Source organism: Fulvia fulva, chromosome 1 (assembly GCF_020509005.1).
Source record: "Fulvia fulva chromosome 1, complete sequence".
Classification (NCBI taxonomy): domain Eukaryota; kingdom Fungi; phylum Ascomycota; class Dothideomycetes; order Mycosphaerellales; family Mycosphaerellaceae; genus Fulvia; species Fulvia fulva.
This window is the reverse complement of record NC_063012.1, coordinates 289,118-316,745: the sequence shown is the minus strand read 5'-3', so window position 1 is coordinate 316,745 and position 27,628 is coordinate 289,118. Positions and strand designations below refer to the sequence as shown.

Genomic DNA, 27,628 nt, shown 5'->3' with positions numbered 1-27,628 from the left:
CTACTAAGGCAAGGATTGTGATTAGCTTTAGGGTGTGTCTGTCTGTCTCTGCTCTGCTCGAATGAACTCTCTTAGCCGCGTATCGTCTCATTAACCTGCTCTCATTGTGTCATTAACCTGCTCGTATTGTCTTATTAACCTGCTCGCATCGTCTCATTGCCCTGCTCGTGCCTCTCGTTCATTCACCTCTGCTGAATTAACCTGCTCGCGCTGCTCGTGCCTCGCGTACATTCATCTCCACGATTAACCTGCTCGCATCGTCTCATTGCCCTGCTCGTGCCTCTCGTGCATTCACCTCCACGATTAACCTGCTCGCGCTGCTCGTACCTCTCGTCCATTCACCTCCACGATTAACCTGCTTATAGCTCAGTAGCTCACGATCATTCGCCTTCACAAGGCCATACGTTTCTAGCCTTGCCCTAACTTATTTAACGTGCTCTACTGGAATGGGAGAGCAGGTTAAATAGGTTGGGGTGAGAATGCGACGATGTGGCAATAATGGTTCCTGTGGCAGTAATATGGATACCGTGCAGGTCCCTGTCGGAGTAAGAAATACATAATGGTCCCTGTCGTAGTAATTCTTGACATAATTGTCCCTGTCGGAGTAATTCACCGGTTCCCGAACAGGATGAGTAGGATCGTGATCGCAGGAAGAGCTAGGGTGTTGCGAACTGCTCCTGGTCGCTCAGCGTCTGGAGGATGACTTTGGACATCAACATGCTTCTTTACTTGGCCTGGGCATAACGAAGGTCGCAGGAGGTTGGATACATGTTTTCGCTCGTTCCGCAAGGGCTCAGCGGTGAGCTAGACATGGGTTGTCAGTATTTGACAACCCAAAATGCACGATCATGTGGAATTCGGCTTCCTTCTCCATTTCATGCGTTTGACCTGTACCCAAAGGCGATGCCTTTCGAACATGTTCACCCAACACTGTAAATTGTTCAAACCTCCCGGCCCAGACCCGTATCTGCGCTATTCCGTATGCGGACAGTCGGGAGTCTCCAGTGATCTGACTTCCCCCAGCTCACAAGTTCCCATCGCGTCTCCATCATCATCAACAAATTGCATCTCGTCACAGTCAACAACGTGTATCTCGGAGAGGCAAGTCCTCCATCAAACGGCATCGTGCGATCATGCTTCGCTGGCATCGAACTCGTCGGCTGTCAACAGGCAGAGAATTCTAGGGATGGAGCATTTCACGTAAGAGCCGTATGCAGACTAGATGTTTGTCCTCGCATGGCAACATCATGTCTCACACCACTGCACGCCGTGGTATCAGAAATGTGTGGCTGTCTTTCCACTTCGAAGAGATTCAGTACTTATGACCTCGTACCTAACTACACAGACAATCGAAAGATCCTATATCCAGATACTACACACACCCTTTGACATGCTGACTTGTTCCAGTCCCGAACACTCAAATCGCAGGAACATCTACTGCAGACGACAGTGCTCTCCACTTGTCAATTCTGCGTCTGCGGGCGCCGTCTGCCATCAGACTCCAACTATCGCATATCTCAACTTCCGCGGCATCCCAGTCATCGAGGGCCTCTGCTGGCTTGACTGTGTCTACCAGCGCCTCGAGTTCTCTAGATGGTATTCCGGCTTCTGGCAGGCTCTGGATCCACTTTTGGACCCTTCCCATCGTAGCAGGGGTCACGATGTCAGCCTCCATGGCGAGCTCATGTTCGCGAACTTCGGTTGAGTCGTCAATGAATCCTGAATCGACATGCGAGCCTGGTGGCTGTATGCCGGCTGCGATGACTGCAGCTTTGGCGGCCGCATACGCTTATTCTGCTTGAATCACACGGCGAGTCATGCGTTGCGTCGTCTGCAATTCGACAAAGTCAACTTCCGAAGGCGTCTCTATGGGCAGACCAGCTTCTTTTCTCCGCACACGGTCTGCTTTCAAACGATAAAAGTATTCATCGCGATTCTCGAGGCGCTCTTCTGCATCGTTCAGCTCATTCCAGAATATATCGAGGTCGGAGAGCAGCGTCTGCTGATCTTTCGTCGGACTCTCGCCGGTATCTCGATGTACTTCGTCATCAGGCTCATGATCTTCTAAGCTGACAGGCTCGGAAACTGCTGGCCCGCTGGCATGAGCATCCTCTGGATCTGCTGTTATGCCCATGGCTGCGATATCTCCATGATCCCGGAACAGAATTTCCCTGAGCATCTCGAAAACTACAACCTGACCGGGTCGCATGTCTTCGTAGACCTTCTGCAGACGTGCATGAAGCTCAACTCGACGCCTGGAGATGACGGCTTGCTCATCGACCAACTGAGATATACTTAGCATAGTCTTGCATTTGTTCTGGTCCTTGGGGGATAGCAGTCTCTACTCCAAGGCTTGAATCTCCTCTTGGACCTCTACAGACCTCGGATCCATGATGCCAAGCTCATTCTTGAGTTCTGCTTCGATTCTCATTGCCTCGATATGGTCGAACAGGACACACCTTAACCCCAAGGCAAGGGACGCATCTGGCAAGATTGCAGCGTGTCCGTCGGGAGAATATAGCATTGTTTCCGAGACTACGTCTTCAGGTTCGTAGCTGTCGAACAAGAACTCGCCCTGGACGTCGCTGGCGGCCTCGGGAACTCCATCGCTACCTTCTTCCATTCGACAATCCTCGATGCTTTGGTTGGCAGTATAATCTTGGTGTTGGAAAAGGACTTGGCCGGCTGCATTGTCCGGAAGACTCCTGGTCGGCGCCGTTGCCTTAATGTCCACCCCACCGAGGGACTATGGCACTGGACTGTAGTGCTATTCCTAATGGCAGTCGATCTGGCATTCTTGTGGCTTCGCACACAGTGTAGAGGTCGCAACACAGTGCCCATAATGGCGGAGCACTTTCCGAGGAGACGAGCGTGGAGCTTCATGGTTTTGTCTCGCTGGAGATTCTTTCTGGACGGTCAAGTGAGCTGATCGATATGGTATCTGGAAGATGATGATTGATGCACGGATCGGGCTATCAAATGTTCTTGAAGAACAACGGTCATACGAATGACTTATAAACCACGAAGTTTGCTGGGCTTGGTGTTATCCAACCACACCACACAATACACTGTCGTATTCACCAAAAATGATAAAGATGTGCGGTCTTTGTTCATTTTATCGATTCGCCTGCTCCTCGACGAGCTACAGGGAGACGTAGATTCATACGGACCATTCATCACAGATGGAATTACTTTACCTGCCCCCAACACATCACACATCGCCTGAATCTTTCGCGATGCCGCGCAGTCTTCTCAGTGACTGGCAACCAGTCGGAAGCACGAGGAGCACGAAGCCGCAAAATAGTCAAGATGGGAGGCTTGTATCAGGTGCCAGCAAAGCGTAACGGTGGAGCTTCGGGTGCACTGCAGAGCAGCACTGCAGGCAAGCCGAAGTTGAAAGTATTCGCGGATGCAGACGACGAGCAGAGCAACAGACCTGTCAAGGAAGAAGTCCCACTCCGAGAGCCAATGCGACCTCTTGTCGGCAGGGAGAACGAGAACCTCGAGGGATTTGAGCGCCCAAATACCAAGAAGAACCGAGCTGCGATTAAGGCGGAGGAAGAAGCCAGGGAGGCAGCAAGAGTTGCCGAAGCCACGAAGAGCAACATCGCTGTGGACTGGAACGCGACCAAGGCAGCACGCACCTTGGCTGCTAAGGCCAAGAAGTACATCAAGGATTTGAGCAATGGCGGCAAGACCAATGCTACTGGTCCAGGTCGTCAACAAGGTCGTGGTGGTCGTAGCCACAAAGTCATCGGCCAGAATGGCGTGAAGACCGTCCCCGATGTTGACATCGATCCCAAGACCGTCAAGTACGGCGTCAAGCTGACCGATCAGAAGGTTGGCGACTTCGTATGGCGCGACGACTTGAAGCCCCATGTCCCATTCAAGGGTCAGGAAGACTGGCGCATTGTCAAAATCGACGGACGTGAGTTCTACAACAAGGGCCGCTTCTGGGTCATCGTCGCTGCACATAGGGACAAGGTCGCCGAGTGCCCGGTCTACACGTACAAGAGTAAGGGTCTCGCGGAGAAAGATCCCAAGTACTGTAACCCTGAGGAGTATCTCAACCTCCGCCCTCAGCACTGCGAGAACTACCAGAAGCAAGTCAAGAGTATGCCGGTTCTGCAAGTCATGTCTCAGACACTCGAGCCTAAGCCTATCGACAGCCCGGTCATGATTGTCCACTTCTGTGAGGTTCAGACCAGGGAGCTCAACCGTTATGAGCTGCAGAAGAGCGGGAGGATGACTGCCGATAGCATCGCAATTTTGAAGAAGTATGTTCACCGGGGCCAGGACATGATCTATGGCCCGGCGGAGGAGGATGTCGAGGAGCAGGATTAGGAAGAGGATGCTTGCTTGTGTCGCCAAGGGGGTGACGGTACCATTGGATTTTTGCTCGTGCGCTACTTTCCACTTTCTTGTCTAGAATACAAGCGTGGAACGAGATGAGAGATGAACGATGAACATGTGATGATAATGAAACATGCGGGATCGCACTGCATGATGGCACACAATGCCTTTGAATGACTGGACCAGCTGGATAGCTGAAAGTACATGTGATCAAAATCATCGAGGTTATGCTCTTTCCCTAAGCCTGTGAATATGTAATGTGACTACCACTTCATCACGAATTAGTCCATGCCGTTGGATCTATGCATATCCTCGAACCTTCACTTGACTACACATTGTCTTGTGAATCTGGTGCCTGAGGCTCCAACATTATGACCCCACCACGGCCAGCACAGCATGCCCCGCAATCGGTCTTTGGCATTTCGTCTTCGACAAACACACGACATCAACACACCATTACCTTACTTCAACTCTGCCATATCCTACAGAATGGCAGACACAACTACCGCCCCAGCAGGCGACCTCAGGCCAGCCAAGAGCGTGACATACTGCGGCGTCTGCTCGCTCCCACCAGAAGTAGGTACGATGCCCTTCTTCGTCTTCAACAGTCACAAACACCATAGCATTACCTCACAGCAACAACTAACCACAGCTATCACAGTACTGTGAATACGGCGGCACCACCAAGAAATGCCAAGAATGGCTCGAAAAGAACCAGCCCGCGCTCTACTCGAAACTCTACTCCGACGAAGCCCTCAGCACCAACCTCTCGACCCTCTCCGTCGACGCCCAGAAACGAGCCGAAAAGGACGCAATCAAAAAAGCCGCCAAAGCAGAAGCTCAAGAGAAGAAAGCTGCCGAAGATCGCGCTTCTTCCAAAGTCTACATCAAACGCGTCGAGCGTAACAAGCGTAAATACGTCACAGAAGTCTCAGGCCTTGAAAACTTTGGTCTCGATCTGAAGAAGACCGCGAAAGAGTTTGGAAAGAAGTTCGCGACAGGTAGTAGTGTGACCAAGACGGCGAGTGGTGGGGAGGAAATCACGATCCAGGGTGATGTGAGTGATGATGTGGTGGAGTGGTTGGAGGAGCATCATGAGGAGATTCCGGAGGACAATATTGAGCAGATTGAGGACAAGAAGAAGAAGGCGCCTGGGCCGCCATTGCCGCCGCCGCAGTGAGAGAGGATGTGAAGCAGTGTTGATTGAGCGTAGGCGTGAGGCGCAAGAGCTGTGATGGAAGAGTTGAGATAGAAGAGTTGAAGAAGGGTTGCATAGTCTGTGGTGTGCAACTCATGCCTTAGTGCTCTAGCATAGTGCAGCGTTGTCTAAGCCAAGAAGCTGAAACAATCCACTTTCATGCTTCCTCAATTTGCACCCTCAGTCTCACCCAAAGCTGCTTCCGCTCCAGCATATTCATAAACTCTCCTCCCAAAAGCCGCCCTATCGAAACTCCCCATCCTCCCCTTCTCCTCCTCCGAAAGCAACCCTCCCATATGCCGGGAACTAACCGCCACATCCTCGCATCGCGCCTTCCTTAGCCGGACAAAGTCCTCTATAGCACTCTGCACATCATCATTCCGCAGCAGATAACCCAAAGCCTCTGCATCTTCCACAGCAAGATTATAACCCTGCCCTGCATGCGGTACGATCGCATGCGGCGCATCACCAATCAACAATACCTTCCCTTGCGACCAACGAGGCAACGGATCCACGTCGCGGATGCGCCATACTTCAACTGTGCCGTCGCCAGAGTTGTGGTGGTCGTACAGGCTTGTGAGGCTCTCAGCAAAATCATGGAAGGCGTCTTTCGCGCGAGAGGCTGGGATGTCTTTGAGGATGCTTGCTTTCTGTTGATCGAACTGCGCAGCGAACTCTTCTTCATGACAGTACCCTACAAGCTGAAGCTCTCGCGGACTGATGTGGTAGCTCAGAATGCGACGCTTATTCTGCGTGACTGGACCTGGTTCCTCGCCGGGTGCTTGCCAGTTTGCGAGGCCTGCGGAGTTGATCGCGTCTGCGAAGAAGGCCATATCTTGATTGCCTTCTAGAGCCGTGACTGGAATCTGTGCCATGTACGCCAGCAGATCGTGGGTTGTGGCAGGAGCTTCTCTGTCACCTTGCGCATCTTCAGATAAGACTGCACTTCTCACGATAGAATTGATGCCGTCAGCACCAATGATCAGATCACCAGTGAAACTTCGCCCATCTTCCGCCACAACAACGCCTTCATCATACCTCACCTCTCTCACCTTAAACCCCTCCACAATCCTCGCCGGCTTCCCTTCCAGATCAGCACTCGTAGCCAACCTATACAATTCCCGCTGAAGATGGCTTCGCCTCGTCAATACACTAGGCGCACCGTACATCTTCCTCGTATCGAAATCCGCCGCGAAGAGTCCCTGATTCGACGCTGAACGTTGCCAGATTTTGGTCATGACGGCCATATCAAGCTCCGTGTCGTCTATGCCGAGCTTCTGTAGTAAGCCGTATGCATTGCAGACGACTGAAATGCCGTAATCATTGTTGTTGAAGTCGAGATGAGTTTTCTCTAGGACTGTTACGGTATGCTGTTTGCGCAAGTACGCTGCAGCTGCGAGGCCGGCTAGGCCGGAGCCGACGATGATTATGTTGAGACCCATTTGGTGTGCTGATATGGGTGTCTGAGTCCTGAGGAAGACAGGTGATGTAGTGAATTGATATATGTTATTCTTGCCTAATCATCTGTTTCTGTCAGCCGCACTTACCTGTTCCTTTGTCCCTTCGGGATTCTCGGAAGCAAGAGCCAAGTGCTGTAGCGGTCGTTTGCCAACACAGCAGGCTCAAAACCTATCACATTCGACTGCAGGGCGCTTCACCTCTTATCAACTTATGAATTGATCAGAACTCTGTACAGCGAATTTCGCGTGACCATGATGCGTAAGTCGTTGTGTCGAGGAACCACGATGGAGATGACAAAACATGTTCCGTCGAGGTTACTCTGCTGTACCAGTACATGGCCTGTCGACTGACGTTCGAAGGCGGCGTAACATGACAGTATTCGGCGGTGTCGATGAAGTGCTGGTGGGCGAGATGACACAAAGAAACCAGGTTGCGGCGGCCGCCAGCGTCTGCCATTAGTGTCCGTGCGCCAAGCGCGAATCATGTGAAAGCACCTTCCACTCACACCCATGCAGAATCGGCTGTTCTTACCATGATCTTGCCACCCAGCATTAAGGCAGTCATATATAATTAGTGCACTGAAATATTCATCAACACTCATCCGATTGTGGTATCCGATATGGTCTAGTGGCTAGGTAAGCAGCCAGCCTCATTTGACCATCCATAGCTATGTTACTAACAGTAATTCAGGATACCTGTCTCTCATTGCTTGCGTTCCACGCATCCAACGATAGCCCACAGGTGGCCGGGGTAAGTACAGTTTCACTATCCATCCTCACACCGTTAACTGACGGCCGCCAAGGTTCAATTCCCCGTGTCGGAATAATTTTTGCTCTTGCTAGACCAGTTAGAGTCTCTTTTGATGCCTTTGGTAGGTCGTGATGACTGTGTGGAAGTGCCACGAGGTTGGTTGTTGAAGAGAATCTTCGAGACACCGTTTTGCTCCACCGACAACTATACCGTATCCATCACTACTGCAAGACATTCAGTGAAGCAACCCGATGTACTGACATTGTTACGTGGTCGCCTGCAATCTCATGGAGGCTTGTTTTGCAATGGCAAGATAGTCAACGTGGATCCTGGTTGATGGCGGTCGTTCAGATCGACACGACTGTACAAGAGGACGACTGTTGCGTTACAGCCTTCTAAACATGTCAACGCGATCACATAGTATGCCATTGGCGATAACATGGCCTTCGCTGTCTCATAAAACAATATCCACAACCGAACTGCAACCCAGCACATATCAGGTAATCGCATCTACAAAGTGCCGATGTATAGCCATTTATCGACCACACCCCTGCTAAGGACTATCGTTTCAGTCGACACAATCAATCGTCTGCAATGATATTTGCCTTTCGATGTGTCGTTGAGCATTACCGCAGTAACAGCAACACCTTTCGCCTTGGCTGAAGCTTCACAGTCTCGGCCTTCATCATGCTCGCACAAATTCACCCTCCAACAGCAAGACGGCTTGTCAGATTGCTTGGCTTCAGAGCTAAGCATAGCCAAGAAGACGACAGTGTGGAACATGAAGGTTTTGTTGAGAAAGAGGACGACACACTGGAAGCGGCGTATCGATTGTTGGAGCGGCGATACCGAACGCTGAAGTACGTTGTCTCAACAATCGCCATATTGAGCACCATCGTAGTTCTGCTGCTGGCTGCCTTGCACGTACAGAGATATCCTTTACGCCATGAGTCCAATCATTTTGTCCCGAATTGTTAGTATGCTTTGCCTTGGTCATCTTCCACCTTGTTTACGAGAAACAGTGCCATGGTCAACAACTATCTTCGAACGAGACGACCTCTTCGCAAATCCCTCCTCGCCAGAATCAGACAACGCCTGGGGCTCAATGATGCCAGTAAGTCAAGTTACAAGAGCAACATTCCTCGCCATCACTAACACTATTCAGCCCGGCGACGGCTTCATCCTCATCAAAGACCGCGAAAAGTATGACCTCCCACCCGGCAAATCCGATCGCCACGGCGACGTCTACGACACATCACTCTTCCACCAACTGCATTGCCTACGCCACATCCGCACCTTCCTCTACACGATGAAAGCCGCGATCGACAAGAATGCTACAGCTACGGTGTGGGATGCTGTGCTTGAGCCTCAGGAGGATCATGTCTCGCACTGCTTCGACTATCTGAGACAAGGTCTGATGTGTAATGGAGATTTGACGCTTGAGTGGCCGAGGACTGAGCCGGATGGGAGGAGGTTCGCCGTGGATGGGTGGGGTGTTGAGCATCAGTGCAGAAGCTGGGTAGGTGGTGTGCTGAAGTTTGCGATGGCCTGGACTGACATCGAGTAGGAATCCATTGTGAGCTTTATGAAGGAGAACTCTGTGATGCCATGGTCATGAAGGGCCTCAGAAGCTGCAGACTGTCTGGCGTGGCCCCAGGAGCACATCCAGCCTCGATCGAGCGAGATATTAATCCTGGAAGAGGAACGCCGCTGCGTGCTCCACGTTTCCACTAGTAGAGTTTAGGGCGGCTATAGCTTGCTGATCCGTGAATCCAAGATCCGTCAACGTTCGCACGCTTTCGGCCGGAAACGGATGGGCTGGTCGTGGTAGTTGTGCTGGCTGTCCGTATGGTCGAATCGGTATAGGCGGAGCGATGGGCATTGGCGTCCGTATCGTTTTAGCCATGTTCGCTGCCCACTCCCAAGGTCTAGCACAATCACCAGGAAGAGAGTTGAAGTACTCCCAGCCCATCACTCCGCCGAATCCTGGGTATTTTGCTCGAAGTGCTCTCAATACTGGCTCCTGTCGCTCCCATTCGATGTGCCCAGGGCCATTGGCGGAGTTTGTGATGAGTCCGAATACAACTTTCTCTGGCTTCCAGCCTACACTCATGATAGCGTCATACCATGCAGTCGAGCTTGCGTCGCCCCAGCCGCAGTAGAATTGAGTCTCAAGAAAGGTTAGCATGAGCATACTCATCCTTGTCCTCCATGACTCACATTATACCACGCAATCTCGTTCCCTCGCATCTGTTCCAGCAGTCTATAGTCGAATGCAGGACCCGATAGATGTGGCTGGTTGGGAAGCAGCGCAGTCGCCACTGGAGCAAGTGTGATGATGAAAGAAGGCCCGAAGTCAGCACGTAGCCGATCTATCAACCGCACAGTCCCCGGTAAGGACGTGGGCTCCTCGATATCCAGATCCAGGCCATCAAGACGATGCCTGCGAATAAGATCTCGCAGCGGCACATAGTAAGACTCGAAACGTGCCAGATCTTGACCATCGAGTCTTTCGTATGAGCCCTTAGCAGCGCCACCCAAAAGTCCAAGTACTTTCACACCGCTGGCCTGCATCCAAGCGACCTCACTCCATAACGTTTTGAAGCGTTCATGGTCTGGTTGGTGGTCGTTTAACGTGATATTCCCGGGAGGATCGTTCAAGTGTATGGCGGCCACGACAACGTGAGTGACTCCTGTCCTCTGTGTGATGAGAGGCAGCAAGCTGACCGGCGGCCCATCATTGGGACCGTGATGTGTTTGATGGTACACGATGACTCTTGGTCCTTCACCCAGAGGTAGAAGTGGTGGAGTCATGTCTGCGAGACCACGAAGTCTCCTTCGAAGTCAGATTTGGCGGTGGCAGTTTCGCCGAGGTTGTCCGAAAAGGGAAAGTGGAACCACACTGCACTTCAATCTTGCTTCACGTTATTCTCTTCGTGCACAAACACGTGTCCATCAGCATGTGACCGCACGACATCACGCGACACGCGACAAGCGACACCAGACATCGGGATGTTCGGCCTCGCGCTTCGGATGGCTCACATGCTGCGGCAGGAAGCGGTCCATCACGCGGCTGTGACCTGAACTTCTTCCGCGCGCAGCTTGCTTCTCCGCGATGGGCTGAGGTCTGGGACGATGCACACTTCTGGCCATAAACAGTGCTTGCTGCCTCGACATTATACCCGCTCAGGTCCCGACGAAGAGGCAACGCTGTCCATCTGGCGCAAGCTGCTCCGTAGCGAAACAATAACATTCGGCTCCTCCAGCCGAGAACATGCAGACCGGCAGATTCTAACTTTAGATGCCCTTCAGGGTTCGGGAATTGGGACGCTATTCTGTCCCTGAATAACAACCACCTGCATCAGACACGTTCTTGCTGGGCTCTGATATCATGGCAGTCGCGAGCGAACCGGTCTTGAAATACCAATAGGTTGATGGAAAGCTGAAGCTATCTCCAGTGCCATCACCCGGAATCGTCGTTGAAATCCACTCCTTCACACTTGTACCGTCTGACTGCGTCTGGGCGACAAGGGCTTTACAGCTCCATCGCTTGCATCGGAGTTTTGGCTCTGCTCTCAGCCATCATCTGGTACCACAAGGCTAGGAGCCGCATGTGTTGCGGCCCCGTGCTGAATCGGTACCGATAGTAGGTTGGCATCCGTTTCCGAACATATACCATTGACCTCATTCTCAATAACTTTCACCCGTCAGTAACTATCTTCACAACACGATAGACCGTCGTGACAATGGCACCCGCATCCGCAGATGGCCTGAACATCATCATCCTCGGCGGTGGCATCGCAGGTCTTACCACAGCTCTTGCCTTGACCAAGTTCGCACCCCAAGGCCAAGTACCGCGAATCCGAATCTTTGAGATCAGACCTGAGCCTGGTGTTATCGGGGGAGCTGTCAACTTGACTCCGAATGCTCTCCGAATGCTCGACTACCTCGGCGCCTTCCAAATCATTCACGAGCGGCAATACGGCAGAGACATCGACTATCTGGAAATCTTCGATGCATACTCTGGCAAGATCGCCGAATCAGACTTCCGTGGACCGGATGGCAAGGGAATAGGAGATCCACCATACAAGGCACTGCGCATCACTCGAGGTGATGCCTTGAAGGCGGTCATGTCAGCCCTGGAGCAATGCGAGAATATCACCATGACTTGCGGCAAGCGAACTGTCAAGATTGACGAGACCGCGGATAATGTCACGATCCACTTCGAAGATGGCGACTCAGCTACTGGTGACCTTCTCATGGGCTGCGATGGTATTCACTCAGTGACCCGCCTGAAGCACGTTGAGCCCGAGAGGACAGCTACCTATACCGGCGTTGCCAACGCTTTCGGCTTCGCGCCAGTCAGCAAGGACTTTAAGACACATTTCGAATGCACCGCCATCAACTTTGCTCAGCGGGGAATGCTTCTGACGTCTTACCACTCCCCATCGAACGAGTCAATCTACGTCGGTGGTCTGATGTCTGTTGACGACGTTGGATCACGAGATGGGTGGAAGTCAGTCGGAGCCGACGCAGAAAAGACAAGACAAAAGCTCCTCGACAGATTCGGCGATGCAAAGATCCCACAACTCAAGCCTCTAATCGAAGCAGCCCAGGACTTCTTCCTCTGGCCCGTCTACACCCTCACAAAAGAAGGGAAATGGTCAACAAACCGCGTAATGCTCCTCGGCGACGCCGCAGTAAGTCAAATTCCCTCCAAACCCCCTCAAACCCCACCCCTAACACTTTCCAGCACGCGATGCCACCCCAAGGCGAAAGCACCGGCATAGTCTTCGAAGACACCGTCCTCTTCGCGCGCTGCCTGACACGCTGGATCGAAAAAGGCAAGCCCAACACGATGAAAGAGGCCTTCAACGCCTACGAAACGCTCCGACGCGGGAGGATAGAGGATGCGTTTGAGGAGTCGAAGAATGTCGTCAAGACTGTGTCGGATGCTGGGTGGTTGGGGCATAAGATTAAGACGTTTATTGTGCCGTGGTATCTTTGGTTCTCGAGGGCGGGGAGGGAGAAGCATTTTTTGGAGGATGTGACGAAGGCGGATATTGGGTATTAGAGGACGGTGCCGCGGTGGGTGAGGGTTGCATGTGAGTAGTGGAGCGTTGGGGCGTGCTTGTTCTCGGCATTGGGTGTGGCGTTTGTGGGAGGTGTTGAAGGTGTCTGTCAGCCTTTTAGGAGTGTTTGTCCACAGATCTAACATGTGGCAGCGACTGCCAATGTGGTTGATTGCAATCCTTCCAGGCATGACTTTCAGCAGGGGAGTCTTCTCTGTCGGAAGCATACTGACCTGAAAGTGAAGAAGCAAGACTGTGCCAAGTCGAGCTGGATTAAGAACTAAAAACGATACTACCACTGCTACACAGCAGGCCCCAGAATGGCAGATCCGCCACCAACAATGCTATACACACTCCCAAACACCATACCGCCATGCACGCACGCAAGAAACAACAGAACTACAAACCCAACTCAACCCACAAGCCCAACCCAAACCCCATCCCTCTACGCCGTGCAACTCGACGGCTTAAAGATCCCCAAATTGACCAACCAAGCACCAGAGTTAAACTCGCTGAACACGGTCTCAATCATCCACCTATCATTCTCATAAGCAGCCTCAATGACAATAATGCCAGTGACCTGTGCAGGCGTCTGTGCAGACACCCAGCGGATAGTGATGGTGTCGCAGTTGTGCCAGATGTTGAGGATCTCGAAGGGGATGGGGGGTTGTGCGCCTTGTCCGGCCTTGAAGGAGGCGAGGGAGTCGAAGGTGGCGGTACCGAGCTGGTGGGTGTTAGTGGTGGGTAGGTGGGTAAGAGAATGGCATGACTTACGGCTACTGGGCTGTTCGGGCAGCCGTTGTCGATGAGCTCGATGACGGAATCGGAGTAGTCTTGGAAGTCTGTGGTGAATGCGGCATCGGCGAGGGCATCGCTGTAGGCTGCGATCGACTCTTTGAAATTGTCGGCAACAGCTTGGGCTTCCGAGTCACTTAGACACTTGGAGTCACGGCCTGGATTCCAGCTTGGGCTCTTGTTCTTGCCCCAGCCGCCATAGCTGCCACCTTGCCACGCAGTATTTGGCACAGCAAGAGTGCTGACAACGAGCAACGAGGCGGAAGCCAAGAGGGCGGTGAAGGAGCGCATCTTCGGAGCTGGGTGACGCGGTCTGGGAACACAGGGAATCGAGACTAGATAATGAGTGTGTGTAAGAGCGAATGAGTGCCGTCTCTTGTTCCGTTGGTGTTCGTAGAAAGTCGATCCTGTTGCAATGCAGGGAAGTAGAGCGAGTAAGCCGGGCATCGAGCGACTTTATACCACCCAACGTATGGAAAACCCTAGCTGCGCATTAGCACGAGAACAATAGCATTGAATATTCCTGGTCAGTGCGTTGCGGCGGTTCTGACGATGTAGCCCTGAATCAATAACTCCCTCGACAAGGCATCGGTGGGCCCGTCATCATCTCGCTGCAGTAGCTGTCGGTAGCGACAGCATACGTGGGTGCGATAGGATAGACGCTAATATTGGGGATGCCGTGCAACACGAAGTCCGAAGTCTTCAGTCATAAGAGGCAGTGGACTCTAAGCGGAAGTGCTGTACTGCGTGAGGCACCCCAGCTAGCCAAGGCAGGTGACAGGGATAGATTGGGTCTTAGGGTGAGCTTCGCTTCTCCATGTTAGGTGCTTGGTTGTGGCTTGGTCGGCTTGGTCCTCCTGGCATTTGACGTCTGCTCGAGAGAGGGGTTCTCGCTGACGCTGGTAGAGTGCCTACGGGGCGCAAGGCCGGTGCCACTTTGGAACTCACCACTTCTTGTGGCCGCCGATACGATTCGGTATCCTTCGGATGCTGCGTGCCGATTCACGGCAGTATGCTGCTGCATCGAGAGTCTGACCACCCAAAATGGACCGAAGCAATGGGCGGTACGAGCGTGTCAGCTCGCAGGCTCTTGTCGACAGGTCGACCGGCTAGGGCCTCAGCATTCCAGTATCGAGCCCTACAATGACATTTGCAGACGACCTGGTGCATCACTGATGAGCATGTTGCTGCGGAAATCGCTTCAACGTTGAGATGGAAAGTGCAGGTGCGCCCCGTCCGCAGAACTAGCTGAACTCTATTTACGGTATCCCTGCAGATATGCGCTTCCTCCTCCTGCTGTTCCGTCCAACCAAACACTCCATCATCGGCTTGCATTATGCACAACCGGTAATTGAAGGACTCTCCTTCATGTGCACGTGGCCATCACAACTTCTGCAGATGGTGTTGTGGCGTGAGCACCCGAACGAAGCCGATCAGGCGCCCGACTCCATCTCGAAGCGAGCATATACACAGCAGTCTAGACCTTCAGACAATCCAGTCGTAAAGCCACATGCCTTGTCTGGAACGATCGAATGTCAGATTTGACTGTTGATGGATCGATCAACCTGGCAACCTATGCCTCATGCCACCGGATGACCGCGTGTTCGTTTAGATGAACGTCGACACCGTGAGAGTGTAGAGTATAGTCAAATCAATCCTCCATGGAGTCTTATTCTGCTAAGTTAACGTCCAATTCCTGAAGTGGCGCAAAGACTATCTCAATCACTCAACAACCAATCCGGCTCAGCATCGTCATCTTCAGGATCATGCGAGAGCAGCGAGCCTTTATCACTATCATTGCCACTGTCCAGTTCCGCCGCATCAGTCTGTTGTGAAGGATGGCTGCCAGCCGGCTCTCTGAACGATGTCTTTGGTATTTCCTGCAAGGCTGAAGCATCTTGCTCGGTTTGACGGATCTCCTGCACCATGGCTGAATCATGGGAAAATTGCTGCGACTCATCACCCGCAGCGATAGACTTGTCATCGTTGTGGCTCGCATCGGCATCAGGTAGGAATCCACCACCCTCAGGCTCATCATCTAGTACGAAGCCACCATCTTGGGTTTCGTCGTGTGGTATTAGTCCGCTTTCATCATCAGCTTCATCAGCGATGAAGCCCCCGCCATCATCGTTGTCAACCATGAAGCCGCCTCCATTTTCTGTACCATCAGGCTCTGGTCCCGTCACGAAGCCGCCGTCCTCTTCATGGAAAATTCTTTGCTCTCCAGCTTCTGGCAGGAACCCGCCACCGCCATGACTACACTCCGCGGATGATCGATGTTCAGGGAAGAAGCCTCCACCTTCATCTCCAATCCCAAAGTCTGGACCGATAGTGCCATCATGCTGCTCATACTCCATGAGTTCATCATCCTCCTCGTCGATCTTCTTCCTCTTCCTCTGCTTCGTTACACCACCCGGCCTTAGCAACTCTTCTATCGTATACAGCCCCGCCGTGATCAATGGCGGCTCACGCTCAGATCCTTCCAGGAACATACCCGGTCCCTCTTCCGCAGCTTTCGCAGCATCAATCCTCTCGTGAACCGCGTCTCGATCTTCCGTGCCGTCACCATACTCACGGACTTGTTCGGCGATTCTCAGACCGGTAAGGAAACGCTTCCAGAGCTTCAATGCAAGGAGACTCCTGGCTTTGCTTGCATCCTCTTCGGCTTCGTACTCGAAGCCTTCGATGGCAGTCCGGACAGCGTCGGCATACTCCTGCGCTACAACGACACCGTCAACTGTAGCTGTGCCCGTTCGACCCTGGAATTTGAAACCAGTGACAGCATCGGCGTAGTCTATGCGCAGCAGCTTGGCGGCCCGCTGTGCCATATCTGTGAACTGTTTGCGATCTTGGTCAGTGGGCTCATCGAAGACTCCCCGAGGTGCTCGTAAGTGAACAGCACCTGCTGGAACCATCGAGGGAACATAGATATCGAGATTGCCATAGACGTTCTTCGGTATGCGATCTTTGTCGACAGGAGGCGGTATGTAAAGTTGTGTCTGGTAGGGTGCATACATTGGGGTCGTGTCAGGCTCAGCGTCCTCATCGTCTGGTGTCTGGAACCGTTTCCTTCGAGCCGGTACATGTTTCAGTGGTTGCTCGCCTTCGAGCACTTCTCGCCCCACACGGTACCACTTGTCGGCACTCTTACAGATCTGCACATCCTGTCTGCGGTAGACTGCTTCCATGCGTGGCTTCGCTGCTGTACCTGCATTGACTTTGCCGACCTCTCGCTTCGGATGAAGCACTTCGTGTCGTTTGAGATGTCGTTCGAGCGCGTAATAAGGATGGTCCTTAAAATCAAGCACATTTGCCGGCATGCCCTCTCTTGCTTCTTTCTGTGCTAACTCTGCGTCTTCGACCTGATCCCTATCATTGGCACCGCCCTTTCGGCGGAAAATACGCATCGCCTTCTTGAACCATTTGCTGCCGTCTTTGGATGCCTCGACCCGATGCCGCCTAGTTTTCGCATTGTATGCTTTGGCATAACGCTTCGTGACGTCTCGAGTGATGCCATCAGCCTCGAAGCCCAGAACGTATGTCATCTGGTTGAGGTCGTAGCTAATGGGAGGCTCCAGCTTCGCAGGCTTATTGACACTGTGTGTCACTACTGGGTCGACTGGCACCCACTTCTGATGAGCAGCATTGAAAGCCTCGACCCAGAAGACGGGATACGAGAGCTTCGGGATATGCTTTGATTTCTTCTTGGGCGGTGTTGCTGAGGTCTTTGGTGCTGTGAAGCCTGGCTGTCCGAGACGTCTACGGATAGCAGCTCTCGAACTGCCTTTCATAGCACTTTCGTCGGCGCTGCTATCAGTTTTTGAGAGATCCGTGTCTGGCGCTATTGCCAATATGCGTTCCTTGACTGGCTTTTGAGGCGTCGATCCTTTCGGCACGCTGGTGAAGGGCAACACTTGGAGTGAGCATACCACGCGTGCATCCACCCCAGCCGAGCGAAGCATAGCGCAGAAGAGCTGATTGCCCATGTCTTGGCTACCTTCCATGTTCTTTGCGGCTGCAACGAAGTCTGATCTGTCGACGGGTGGCAGATGATCAAGCTCTCGAGGTTCCTCTCCATCGACAGTCCATATAGGTTTAATCATACCAGATGCGGTAACATGATACTCACCATTGAAAGCATCGGTCGCTTGCTGTAATCCGTCCAAGAAAGATCTGTTACGCTGAAACTGTGAATGTTCTGTCTTCGGATTCAGGTACGATATCGCCCTTGCACTGAGCAATCGTCGAAGTAGCTTATGCACTGTTGCGTTGTTGCAGCGGCCATTGACATACATGCAGTGGCCAAGAAGACATAAGATGTGCAGCTTGTGCACCAGCAATCGATGAGCTTTTTCTGCAGAAGTAGCTGGCTTCCTGCGATTCTGTGCTCTTCTTATGCTGCTTTCTGGTTGCACAGATATGGAAAGATCCTCGATGCCATCGGGATGTTCATCAGCAGAAGCGTCTGCTCCCTCCAGGTCAACATCTTCAAACTCGAACTCGCTCTCATCGTCGGAAGAGTCCTCGACTGTTTGCAGCCTCGTCGATATCGGCCTTGCCGCCGCTATAGATGCAGCACTGCTAGGCTGCTGTGCTGGCACCGGCTTCGATGCGCGTGACGGCGTAGATACAGTCTTCTCTACCGCCCGCGTTCCCTTCGGAGTGACTTTGCGCTTCTTGAGCGGTCGATCGCTGTGCTCCAGCTCACTGTGATCTGTCTCGGCCAGCATCGAAGCATACACATCTGGCACATCGTCGCCGCCTCGTGCCTTGGACCGGGTTGTGCTTCGCTGAGAACGCGTAGAACGGCTTGCAACCGGGTCGACAGGCGCTTTGCCCTTGCCTCTGCTTGGTGCCATGTTCCATGCACTATATCACGTTTCAGAGCGTGTCGAATCTACTTGACACGGTGAGATCACGCAGTCAGGTGATGGTGGTAGTCAGCTCTGCGATCATCAGTCGCGCTGTGAGGCTCGAATCGCGTCTCATGCGCATTCCAGCAACCTCGCGACTTCTCCACGAGCGTAAGTGAGTGATGGTGCGATGTCAAGCGTGACATCAAGACGATGTGCAGTGAAAGAAGAAGAAAGAGAGGTACGTCAGTGAACATGCCCTGATCCCAGTCGCGCACGGGCTGTTCCCGCATCGCGCTTTGAGGCGTCCCGCAGCTGTTGACAAACATTCGGTAGAAGGAGCAACTCGACACCATTGAGCCCATTCTCACCACTCTCGCATGACACTGCACCCGGCAAACACCTTGGATGGACGCTTATACCCGCTCATAGCACCACCACCACCCGGACTTACTAACACTGCAGCTTCTCCCACATCCCGACACGAACAACAACCGCGACGATGGAGAATTACCAGAAGATGGAGAAGGTCGGCGAGGGTCAGTACATGCCGCGACATGCACGCGCATCGGATACCTGCATACTAACAGCATCACTCAGGCACTTACGGAGTCGTCTACAAAGCACGCGACCTCAGTACACCCGATCAACGCATCGTGGCCCTCAAGAAGATCCGCCTCGAAGCCGAAGATGAAGGCGTGCCCTCTACCGCGATCCGCGAAATTTCCCTGCTCAAAGAGATGAACGACCCGGCAGTTCTCCGTCTCCTCAACATCGTACACGCAGACGGCCACAAGCTCTACCTCGTCTTCGAATTCATGGATCTCGACCTGAAGAAGTACATGGAAGCACTCCCAGTCTCACAAGGTGGTCGCGGCAAGCCATTGCCTGAAGGAACCATGGAGGGACGAGGACACATGGGACTGGGTGCAGAGATGGTAAGGAACACATTCCCTTTGACTACGTTTCATGCATACTGATCATGCTCGTTTAGGTCAAGAAATTCACCCATCAACTCCTCTCCGGCATCCGCTACTGCCACTCCCACCGAGTCCTCCACCGCGACCTCAAACCCCAAAACCTCCTCATCTCCGCCGACGGCAACCTCAAGATCGGCGACTTCGGCCTCGCCCGCGCCTTCGGCGTGCCCCTCCGCACCTACACCCACGAAGTCGTCACCCTCTGGTACCGCTCCCCCGAAATCCTCCTCGGCGGCCGCCAATACAGCACCGGCGTCGACATGTGGTCCGTCGGCTGCATCTTCGCCGAAATGGCAACCCGCAAACCACTCTTCCCAGGCGACAGCGAAATCGATGAGATTTTCAAGATATTCCGCGTGCTGGGGACTCCTTCAGAGGCGGACTGGCCGGGCGTGACGAGTTTCCCGGATTTCAAGAGTAGTTTCCCCAAGTGGGAGAGGAAGACTGAGGAGGAGTTGGTGAATGCGGAAGCTGTCAAATTCCTTGGTGACGAGGGCCTGAATCTTCTCGACGCGCTGTTAGTATACGACCCAGCGGGCAGGATGAGTGCGAAGCAGGCTGTGCACCATCCATACTTTCTGGAGGGACCGGGTGGACAGTATCCTAAGAACAGGACGAATGGGTTTCACTAAGACACTGCAACGAAGACGAGAGTTTGAGAGGGAATGATATGACATGAGACACGTGCGACTGGGCTTGAATGGAATGGCATGAGGTGAAGGAGCAGGATATGAAACGATCAGGACCACCGACTGGAACTTGGCGTGGTCGATGATCGTGGTGAGTAGGAACTTTCAGGCATCTCTTTTTGTCATGGGTCATGGGTCAGGTCAACTGGATTCACCACTGAGCATGTGGTATATGCACACGGGATCGTGTGAGCATGCAGGCGTTGTCAGGCTGAAGGGTTGCTTGCTTTTGTACAATGATACCGGGGAACCGCGATGCACATTGCCATTGAGGAAGAAATGAAACTTGATGCTTTTAATCTCACTTTGGATGTCTACTTATCGTGTCTTTCCTTTTCTGTCGTGAGACCAGCTCAGCTCACAGAGCCACAAGCTGTCTGCCTCACCTTTATGCATTGCCTTATGCCATGCCGCGGTATCTTATGTCGTTCCATGTCGTCTCGTTCGTGTTGTCGTCACATCTTGGCTTGAACCGCAATTCAATGCGCCTTGAGAATCTGTCCACCCTCAAAAGTCTCACCGGCCTCAAGCTTCTGCCACCCATCAACGGTCCCGACCTCCACAGCAATCATCTGCTTGTACCCATCCTTGGGCTCGAAGTCGCCCATACCCTTCGACTTCTCAATCCATGGGTTCCACACCACACTGTCGCTGAGGTTGTCGCGCTGAACGTCGAGAAGGGACTGGCCGTCCACGACAACGGATGTGGTGTCCTGCTTAATGCTCTTGTACACGCGATCTACCTCGCCCGTGATACGGACTGAGGGATCTGTCTGCTGCTGCTCCGAGGCATCGAGCATCTTGTCGATATAGGTAGTGCTACCCAACCCCTTTACCTCCGTCTTGCTGATATCTGGAGTGTGGAAGTAGGAATGGAGCAGCATCTGGAACTCGAAGGCGGAGTCGCCCTTGTTCTGGACTTGGAGCATAGTCTGCAGGCCGTCTTTGGCGAGAGTTACGCTGTAGACGAGACCGAATTTGTGGGGCCAGGCTTTGCGTGCTTCTTCGCTGAGGTTGGAGGAGGAGAGTCCGAAGTCGAGCTTGACGCTGTCGTCGCCGCCCTTGGCGAGACGGCCGGATTCTGAGGAGGATTTGCCTAGGTAGTCCCATTGGGTGTTGCGGGCGAAGCCGTGTTGAGGGAGGGAGGAGGTTGCGTGGTCTTTTGGCGGGGGCCCGAAGTTCTACATGGTATGATCAGTATGGCATGTTGTGACTCCTGGGTGTGTGGTGCTTACGGGGAAGACGACTGGAATGCCACCTCGTACTGGCTTGCTGCCATCGAGCTTAGCAGCAGTGCTGAGCCAGAGTCTCTCCTTGCCATTGCTCTTCCAGCTGGTGACGGTCGCGCCGTACAGCAGAACTTCGACGGAGTCACCGGTTGGGAGCGTGGCTATGACTTTGCCCTTGTCGCTGTGGACGCTTGGCTGAGGGCCGGTGGTGGAAGGCGAGATGGCCGATGGCTTGTTAGGACGGTCTATTGGGCGTGCGTATCAGTAGAGCTTCACCAAAGGGCCATGTCTGCGGTCAACGTGGTGGCAGCATATTCGACTGTGCCCCATGCGTGGCCATGGAAGTGGTTGTGTTGGAGGAAGGACTCACCGACGCTGCCTGACATAGTTGCTTCGTTCGCTGGTGGCACGGGGAGAGTGATTGTGGTGTTGGTGGTCAAGTAGTCGTGTTGTTTGTAGAAGGGTTCACGCACGGAAAGGTGAAGAGAAGGTGAATACATGTATCAACAAGATGAACAGTGACTTCACTCATGCATTGGCAGTGGGGCCGGCCTCGTTTCAGAGCTGTCGACCGGGAAGGTGGGCCGTGACATCAATGCAGGGTCACCGAAACATGTCGGTACCAGACTTCACTCGAGCCCTCACCGTCTTCTCATTTCAAACCTACACGTGCTAAAACCAACAACTTGTGAACTGGCACTGACACGTGCATGGAGCTGGAAAAGTATGTTTGACAGCTGCTATGGATGCCATCGTCTCTGCGAAAAGCGGCTCCTCAGTAGCTTGGTTTCATCTCTGTACATCTATGACACTCATTCGTCCTTCGCATAACCTCTTCGCCCAGCCTCATGCACCTCCCTTCTAAATTCGAAGAGCAAATCGTCGAATTGTCGCTCCTCGTCCCTCGACCCAAAGACCTTACCCTTGAAGTCTGCGTACACGCCGCGGAGTCGCTCGAGGATACTCTTAGACTCTACAGTCTCCCTCCCATGTGCAGATGTGCTCTGAGCGGCTGAGCTGAGATCATCTTCGCTGTCGTCGCCCTCTTGTTCGTCTTCTTCGACGCGTTTCGCTCGTTTCACTGAAAATACCGATGGCCGCCTCGAAGTATTGATGACCTGGCTGCCCTCTTGTGAAAGTCGTGTCGACTTTCTCGACTTGAAGGGTGCTGGCGTGTCGGCCACGAAGCTGGTACTGCCTTGCTCGTCGGTAGTTCCCATGCTCGACAGCGAGGCACGTCGCTTGCGACCACGTCTGTGTTCGACCGCAGGATCGGAACGAGTAGAAGGGAGCTCCTGTGACTGTGATATTGCTTGAGGTTGTGACGCCATCTTTGGTGGCCGTCCGCGTTTGCGCTTGACTGGTGGCGCTGCTTTGGACGGCTCAGGCTCTTGACTGTCCTCAACAACATCATCAACAACCTCCAACGCCCCCGGATGCCGAATTTTCCCAGTCGGCACCACGACCTTCGGCGACACGATCTTGTTCGGTGATCGGCTACTCGCCACAACAATCTCATCCTGCACATCATCATCATTCTCTTGACTCGACCCAGTAAGACGACTGAAGAAGCTCTTGAAAGGCGACGACTTGCTCTTCTTCTTGCTGGTATGCGTAGTCTCGAAGTTGCGCTTACGTTTCTTGGACCCTTTCCTAGAGCTGGGTGCATCGAGATTTTCATGGGCTCCTGACTTTGCGCTTTGCTGACTTTGTGGTTCAAGCATCGAGTTCTCGATCCTGGACGGCGTGCCCACTTGCTGTTTTGGATCCTCTGCAGCAGACACTTCTACCACGGTGTTGTCAAGTATCTCCTCAGTGTCCACGATAGTTGTGTCTTCGGCATTGTCGAGCAGTTGGGCCTCCATTGCGGCTGCTTCAGCTTCTCGCTCAAGTTGTTCCGCAGGTAAGACGGTGTCTGATGGCAGATCTGAAATGCCGTTCTCACCAGCTTCATCCTGATCCTCGCCATGTTCGATGGCATCTTCTGTGACTGGCTGTTGGCCAGGAAGTTCCGTTGCTAAGATAGTCTCGTCGAGCTCTGCTGGTGGACCTCCCGTGTCCTCGGGTTGTTCCAGAGCTGCTGCTATCGTGTCTTCATCTTCTCGAGGAGGCGAAGATGGCGGATCTACGATGGTCTCGTTGTCGTCTTCGTCACTCTCACAAGCTCGCTCGTCTGCTCTTGTGATATTGTCACTGGCCTTTGGAGTAGGCGACGAGGGCATGTCGTCGCTCATAGGGTTGCCATCCACGAGTCCTGTCGGCGTGGCAAACGTCGTGTCTTCCTCTTGCTCTATAGATGGCTGAGGCGCAAAGTCGAGCTTCTTGGCAATGTTCTTGCCCTTCGCCGTAGACTTGCTCATTGGGCTGGAGGATAGATCGGGAAACATCTGCGCATCTCCATGCTGTCTGGCTTTCACTTCCTTTTGGTGGTCCGTCAAGAATTGGGACTCCTCTCTCGTCAAGCTTGGCAATGTATTATCGATAGGTGCAAAGTCGATTTGCGAGTCATCGTGTCGGAGGCGGACCTTTGGTGTTGTAGACAGTCTAGACCGCCTGTTGCCAACATTGCTGGACTGGGCTACTGGCGCTGGTGAATTCTTGACTGGCACATGTTCCGACCTAGGCTTGTTGCCGAACGCAAACCGTGGTGTGCTTTTGAACGCCGCGTCAAGGCCAGTCTCGAAGCTAGAAAGCCCCTGTTGGGTCTCGACGAAGTCCGGTAGCTCAACCGTCTCCTCTTCAGAATCATCCTCTGGGAACTGTGGCAGCTCAATCTCAACTTGCGCTTTACGTGCTCGCAAGACAGATCGCAACGACCTGGGATAGTCGAGTGACTGCTGACTACCGAACGTCGCATTCCACACTGTGATCGTCTTGTTCACGACATCTCTGCTCGGACTTGAGAAGCCAGCCACCATCAAGACCTCAAGCGCCTGCAGTGCAGAGGTATCCTTCCGTGGTAATTGTTCGAGTAGAAGCATCCATTGAGTCCAAAGCTGAGTGACGTGTGCTGCGGAAGGGGCAGCCTTAGAATTTGACGTCCTTGGGAAGACTTCGCGTCGTTTGTCCTGTACCCATGTCGCAATGCCGGCTTGGAGTCTGCGAAGCGCAACAAGCAGCATAGATCTCGGGCAGCGTTCCACGAAGGCAGTGACCGCCTGCAGTAGCCCCGTTGGCTGCGACTGGCTCGGGATGTTCATGCAATCGTACCCTCGTTGTACTCCTATGATAGCAGCGGCGTAGACGTGCTCGAAGGGGTCGAAGGTTGCTGACCGGGGAGGATCCAGGCTGATAGCCCATAATGCCTTTCGATCATGCTCCAGCTCTTGACGGCTCTTGGGCCAGACGCCATTGTCCAATATCGAGACTGTGACTTGTGAGAGTACACCAGATTCGATGTCCTTGGCCATGTCTTTGACAATTTTGGCGAATGGTTCCATAACACCCAAGGCAACTCCACCATCACGACCATAGTGTTTAGCTGCTTGGCACGTAGCTTGGTACATATCGCGGACGTTGTCAAGACGAGCGGGAGATGCGTGTGTATACTTCAAGCCGTAGGACAGAATGTTCAGAGAGGACTTGAGTGCGACGCCCATGATCTGAGCATCGTGCTGCGGAGATGTGGTCTTGCGTGAGCCTAAGGCGCTCACTGATGCAGTAGCGATGGCTGGCCACAGACTCGCGCAGATTTCCGTCGGTTCGGCTTGGTCGGAACAAAACTGGAGCGATCGGTGAAGAAGACCAAGAGTGCCGGAAACGGTTCCTTTGGTGTCTGCGAGCAGTTCAAGAAACCATGCGGCAGATTTCGTGTAGATATCATCCACTTGCAGGGTGTTGGTCGGCCGGTAGTATAGGGCAAATAGAAATACGAATGGCGGATGTGCAACTCTGGAATGCTTTGACATTCGGTGAGATGGTGTAGGCGCAGCCTCGACATCGTTGGCGCTGGTCTTCGCGAGGATGTCCTCAACAAAATGTGCGGCCCCCAGGTTGTCTACAGCAGTCTCGAGCAGAGCTTCGTATCGCTGAATCCATACAGAGCCGTCTGTAGACTTTGCAGACCCAGCAGAAGCATGCCAAAGCCGTCGAAAGAGGTTTGTGAACTGTGCGATGGCTTCCTTGAGCTCACTAGAAGTCTTGACTTCCTGGGTGCCGGCCTCAGCTACTGCTTGTAACAGGAGCTTCCAGCATGAGTTCATGTAGCGGCTGCGGTCTGGCGACGAGCACATCGTGGACTGGAGTATAGGCTCGAGGACGCCGAGTACTTTGCCAACTCGAGACCGGACCCATTTGGCATCGAGGCGAGGAAGCTCTTCTGGTTTGATGGATTCAGAAAGGTTCGCTGCGTTCGCGTTCCAGACTCCATCGCTCTTTTTCAGTAGACCTTCAAGGATACGGCAGACTCCGACTTGCACCTTGCTATTCCCCTTGCCCATATTACTGAGCACTGGCTCAACATACAGCTCCCAAGCTTTGTCTATTTCTTCGTACGAGACTGTTGGTCGTAAGCCGTAGTGAAGAAGGTTGCAGTAGCTGTCCATGGCTATTTGTCTTTGCTGTTGTGACAACTTGTCACTGCCTCGCTTCTCCAGACCCGCAACAATGGGTACCCTGAGCATTGAGCGCAGAGCTGGATCGGTGGAGGCATCGGGCATGACTGCAAAGACCAGCTTACTCCACGCTATGTTAGCCTGCTGCTTGACCTCGATATCTCCAGAGTTCAGGCAGCGCTGTATCGTCTGCAGCCATTGCTTGAACTTCGGCCATTTCTCGACGGGCCTCTTCTTGTTGCGAAAGAGCAGGATCACAGCTCCCCATATTTGTGGTGCGTAAGTTGCTAGCTCCTTGTCCAACGCCATATGGTTCAGTCTTTCCGTCAAGTAGTCTCCATAGGTCTGTTCTTGCTCCTCTTCGCACTCGTCCTGACTGTCCACGCTCTTCTCGCACAATTCGTACATGATCGTTGCAGCCTGTGGCTGGGAGCCGAAGTATAGACCAGCGTGTGTACATGTCTCGATTCCTCTGGCTCTTGTGTCGTTAATACTGCTGAGCATGCCATGGAATATGTGTTCGATCCAGTCTCGCATCCGCTTGAGCATGACATTGGGCTGGGCTTCAATCAAGCGTTGGTACGCGATCAGTCTAGCAGAAATGATGCTGTTACCGGAGCAGCGGTCCTCAATGGACTGTAGCGCGGTGACCAACCTATCGGCACGGGCAGCAGTCACAATGTGCGATCCGAAGCGTTGTTGGCTGAGCAGATATGCGTGGATCTTGATGATCGCTTTAGGCACCTCAGGCTGCTCCAACGCCGCGATCGAGCGGTCGACCACGAACGTGCGAAAGTCATCGTCCAGGGCGGGTGAAGTTCGAGGGTGATGCAGGATGGCACACGTCAGGTTCAGCGCTTGGCTGACGATAGACGAGTCGAGCTTGCCGTTCTGGTCCTTCCACACCATGTCGCGGCTGATGAATTGTTGTAGCATAGGCATCTTGTCAACCATTGCCTGAGGATCCGGCACGCCTTCATAAGCCTTCAGCGCGCCATTGATGGCCAGATATGCATCCCGTCGACCGTCCCTCGAAGAGCCTGCCAACTGCTGAACCACTGATTGCATCATCTTGCGGAAGCTGCCCGGTTCCTGTGGAGAGAAATAGCTGCTCGTGTGCTCGAGGTCATCGGGTGTGAGAGGCAGGTTCTCGTTGGACGCCTTCAAGATGGACTTGAGCGGCTTGACTGCTTGTGCTGATAGTCTATGTCGCGGCGAGCGGCCTTGCAGTGGCCCTTGTAGCGTGGGCTGTGCTGGCTGGTGGTAAGTGAGACACGGTGAGAAGTCAACCTTCTTGTTGGCTGAGGCGCCTCGAGATTGTGCCAGAGCTGGTGTGCCAGACGATGGCGTGGTCTGTGATGTCTTTATGCTAGTCGGTTTCGAGGGATTGGTTATCAGTGCCGTCTCGTGGTGGCCCTGCTCGAGGAATCGTAGTGCATCGTCGACATCGACATCGTTCGAGATGTCCTTTGGCGGCGTCGGTGGCCTCGCGGGCAGTGAAGCAAAATACTTGGACGGCGCTGAAGGAGAAGAAAACATGATTCAGCCCAGAACGCCGGACAAGTGATCAAGATGCCATGGACGTTGCACGCAAGTAGATAATGTACAGCAATGTCGCAGCAACGCGTAGGAAGAGCTCCCGTCCGTGAAGTTCATCTTCTCCAGCCTCTCGATACCGCGAAACAACGCGCTCCG

The 27,628-nt window shown here is 53.3% G+C and overlaps 14 protein-coding genes across 14 annotated transcripts; 5 read left to right on the top strand and 9 right to left on the bottom strand.

The window, feature by feature from the left end:
* Positions 1 to 1,417: 1,417 nt before the first annotated feature.
* On the bottom strand, positions 1,418 to 1,675 carry CLAFUR5_00099 (uncharacterized protein; the record flags this gene model as incomplete). Its single annotated transcript, XM_047899247.1, has 1 exon — positions 1,418 to 1,675. The coding sequence occupies one exon, from the start codon at positions 1,673 to 1,675 to the stop codon at positions 1,418 to 1,420; it is 258 nt and encodes an 85-aa protein (XP_047756831.1).
* Positions 1,676 to 1,789: 114 nt separating this feature from the next.
* On the bottom strand, positions 1,790 to 2,302 carry CLAFUR5_00098 (uncharacterized protein; the record flags this gene model as incomplete). Its single annotated transcript, XM_047899246.1, has 1 exon — positions 1,790 to 2,302. The coding sequence occupies one exon, from the start codon at positions 2,300 to 2,302 to the stop codon at positions 1,790 to 1,792; it is 513 nt and encodes a 170-aa protein (XP_047756832.1).
* Positions 2,303 to 2,341: 39 nt separating this feature from the next.
* On the bottom strand, positions 2,342 to 2,841 carry CLAFUR5_00097 (uncharacterized protein; the record flags this gene model as incomplete). The annotated part of the gene is made up of 2 exons (XM_047899245.1): positions 2,342 to 2,746; positions 2,812 to 2,841. The coding sequence occupies 2 exons, from the start codon at positions 2,839 to 2,841 to the stop codon at positions 2,342 to 2,344; spliced, it is 435 nt and encodes a 144-aa protein (XP_047756829.1).
* A 468-nt stretch (positions 2,842 to 3,309) lies between these two features.
* Positions 3,310 to 4,344, top strand: CLAFUR5_00096 (uncharacterized protein; the record flags this gene model as incomplete). The annotated part of the gene is made up of 1 exon (XM_047899244.1): positions 3,310 to 4,344. One exon carries the CDS (start codon positions 3,310 to 3,312, stop codon positions 4,342 to 4,344), a length of 1,035 nt encoding a protein of 344 aa, XP_047756830.1.
* A 498-nt stretch (positions 4,345 to 4,842) lies between these two features.
* CLAFUR5_00095 (Translation machinery-associated protein 22) lies at positions 4,843 to 5,533 on the top strand (the record flags this gene model as incomplete). The annotated part of the gene is made up of 2 exons (XM_047899243.1): positions 4,843 to 4,929; positions 5,015 to 5,533. The coding sequence occupies 2 exons, from the start codon at positions 4,843 to 4,845 to the stop codon at positions 5,531 to 5,533; spliced, it is 606 nt and encodes a 201-aa protein (XP_047756827.1).
* A 111-nt stretch (positions 5,534 to 5,644) lies between these two features.
* Positions 5,645 to 6,993, bottom strand: CLAFUR5_00094 (FAD-dependent monooxygenase; the record flags this gene model as incomplete). Its single annotated transcript, XM_047899242.1, has 2 exons — positions 5,645 to 5,659; positions 5,899 to 6,993. 2 exons carry the CDS (start codon positions 6,991 to 6,993, stop codon positions 5,645 to 5,647), a joined length of 1,110 nt encoding a protein of 369 aa, XP_047756828.1.
* Positions 6,994 to 8,449: 1,456 nt separating this feature from the next.
* On the top strand, positions 8,450 to 9,380 carry CLAFUR5_00093 (Oxidase ustYa; the record flags this gene model as incomplete). The annotated part of the gene is made up of 3 exons (XM_047899241.1): positions 8,450 to 8,735; positions 8,785 to 9,281; positions 9,330 to 9,380. The coding sequence occupies 3 exons, from the start codon at positions 8,450 to 8,452 to the stop codon at positions 9,378 to 9,380; spliced, it is 834 nt and encodes a 277-aa protein (XP_047756825.1).
* A 69-nt stretch (positions 9,381 to 9,449) lies between these two features.
* CLAFUR5_00092 (uncharacterized protein) lies at positions 9,450 to 10,576 on the bottom strand (the record flags this gene model as incomplete). The annotated part of the gene is made up of 2 exons (XM_047899240.1): positions 9,450 to 9,932; positions 9,983 to 10,576. The coding sequence occupies 2 exons, from the start codon at positions 10,574 to 10,576 to the stop codon at positions 9,450 to 9,452; spliced, it is 1,077 nt and encodes a 358-aa protein (XP_047756826.1).
* Positions 10,577 to 11,508: 932 nt separating this feature from the next.
* On the top strand, positions 11,509 to 12,836 carry CLAFUR5_00091 (FAD-dependent urate hydroxylase; the record flags this gene model as incomplete). Its single annotated transcript, XM_047899239.1, has 2 exons — positions 11,509 to 12,462; positions 12,516 to 12,836. The coding sequence occupies 2 exons, from the start codon at positions 11,509 to 11,511 to the stop codon at positions 12,834 to 12,836; spliced, it is 1,275 nt and encodes a 424-aa protein (XP_047756823.1).
* Positions 12,837 to 13,279: 443 nt separating this feature from the next.
* On the bottom strand, positions 13,280 to 13,920 carry CLAFUR5_00090 (Ecp58-1; the record flags this gene model as incomplete). Its single annotated transcript, XM_047899238.1, has 2 exons — positions 13,280 to 13,558; positions 13,609 to 13,920. The coding sequence occupies 2 exons, from the start codon at positions 13,918 to 13,920 to the stop codon at positions 13,280 to 13,282; spliced, it is 591 nt and encodes a 196-aa protein (XP_047756824.1).
* A 1,427-nt stretch (positions 13,921 to 15,347) lies between these two features.
* On the bottom strand, positions 15,348 to 18,488 carry CLAFUR5_00089 (DNA repair protein rhp41; the record flags this gene model as incomplete). The annotated part of the gene is made up of 1 exon (XM_047899237.1): positions 15,348 to 18,488. One exon carries the CDS (start codon positions 18,486 to 18,488, stop codon positions 15,348 to 15,350), a length of 3,141 nt encoding a protein of 1,046 aa, XP_047755720.1.
* Positions 18,489 to 18,984: 496 nt separating this feature from the next.
* CLAFUR5_00088 (Cyclin-dependent kinase 1) lies at positions 18,985 to 20,094 on the top strand (the record flags this gene model as incomplete). Its single annotated transcript, XM_047899236.1, has 3 exons — positions 18,985 to 19,021; positions 19,083 to 19,420; positions 19,477 to 20,094. The coding sequence occupies 3 exons, from the start codon at positions 18,985 to 18,987 to the stop codon at positions 20,092 to 20,094; spliced, it is 993 nt and encodes a 330-aa protein (XP_047755719.1).
* A 536-nt stretch (positions 20,095 to 20,630) lies between these two features.
* On the bottom strand, positions 20,631 to 21,880 carry CLAFUR5_00087 (Glucose-6-phosphate 1-epimerase; the record flags this gene model as incomplete). Its single annotated transcript, XM_047899235.1, has 3 exons — positions 20,631 to 21,332; positions 21,387 to 21,625; positions 21,751 to 21,880. 3 exons carry the CDS (start codon positions 21,878 to 21,880, stop codon positions 20,631 to 20,633), a joined length of 1,071 nt encoding a protein of 356 aa, XP_047755715.1.
* Positions 21,881 to 22,192: 312 nt separating this feature from the next.
* CLAFUR5_00086 (Telomere length regulator protein rif1) lies at positions 22,193 to 27,472 on the bottom strand (the record flags this gene model as incomplete). Its single annotated transcript, XM_047899234.1, has 1 exon — positions 22,193 to 27,472. The coding sequence occupies one exon, from the start codon at positions 27,470 to 27,472 to the stop codon at positions 22,193 to 22,195; it is 5,280 nt and encodes a 1,759-aa protein (XP_047755714.1).
* Positions 27,473 to 27,628: the final 156 nt, after the last annotated feature.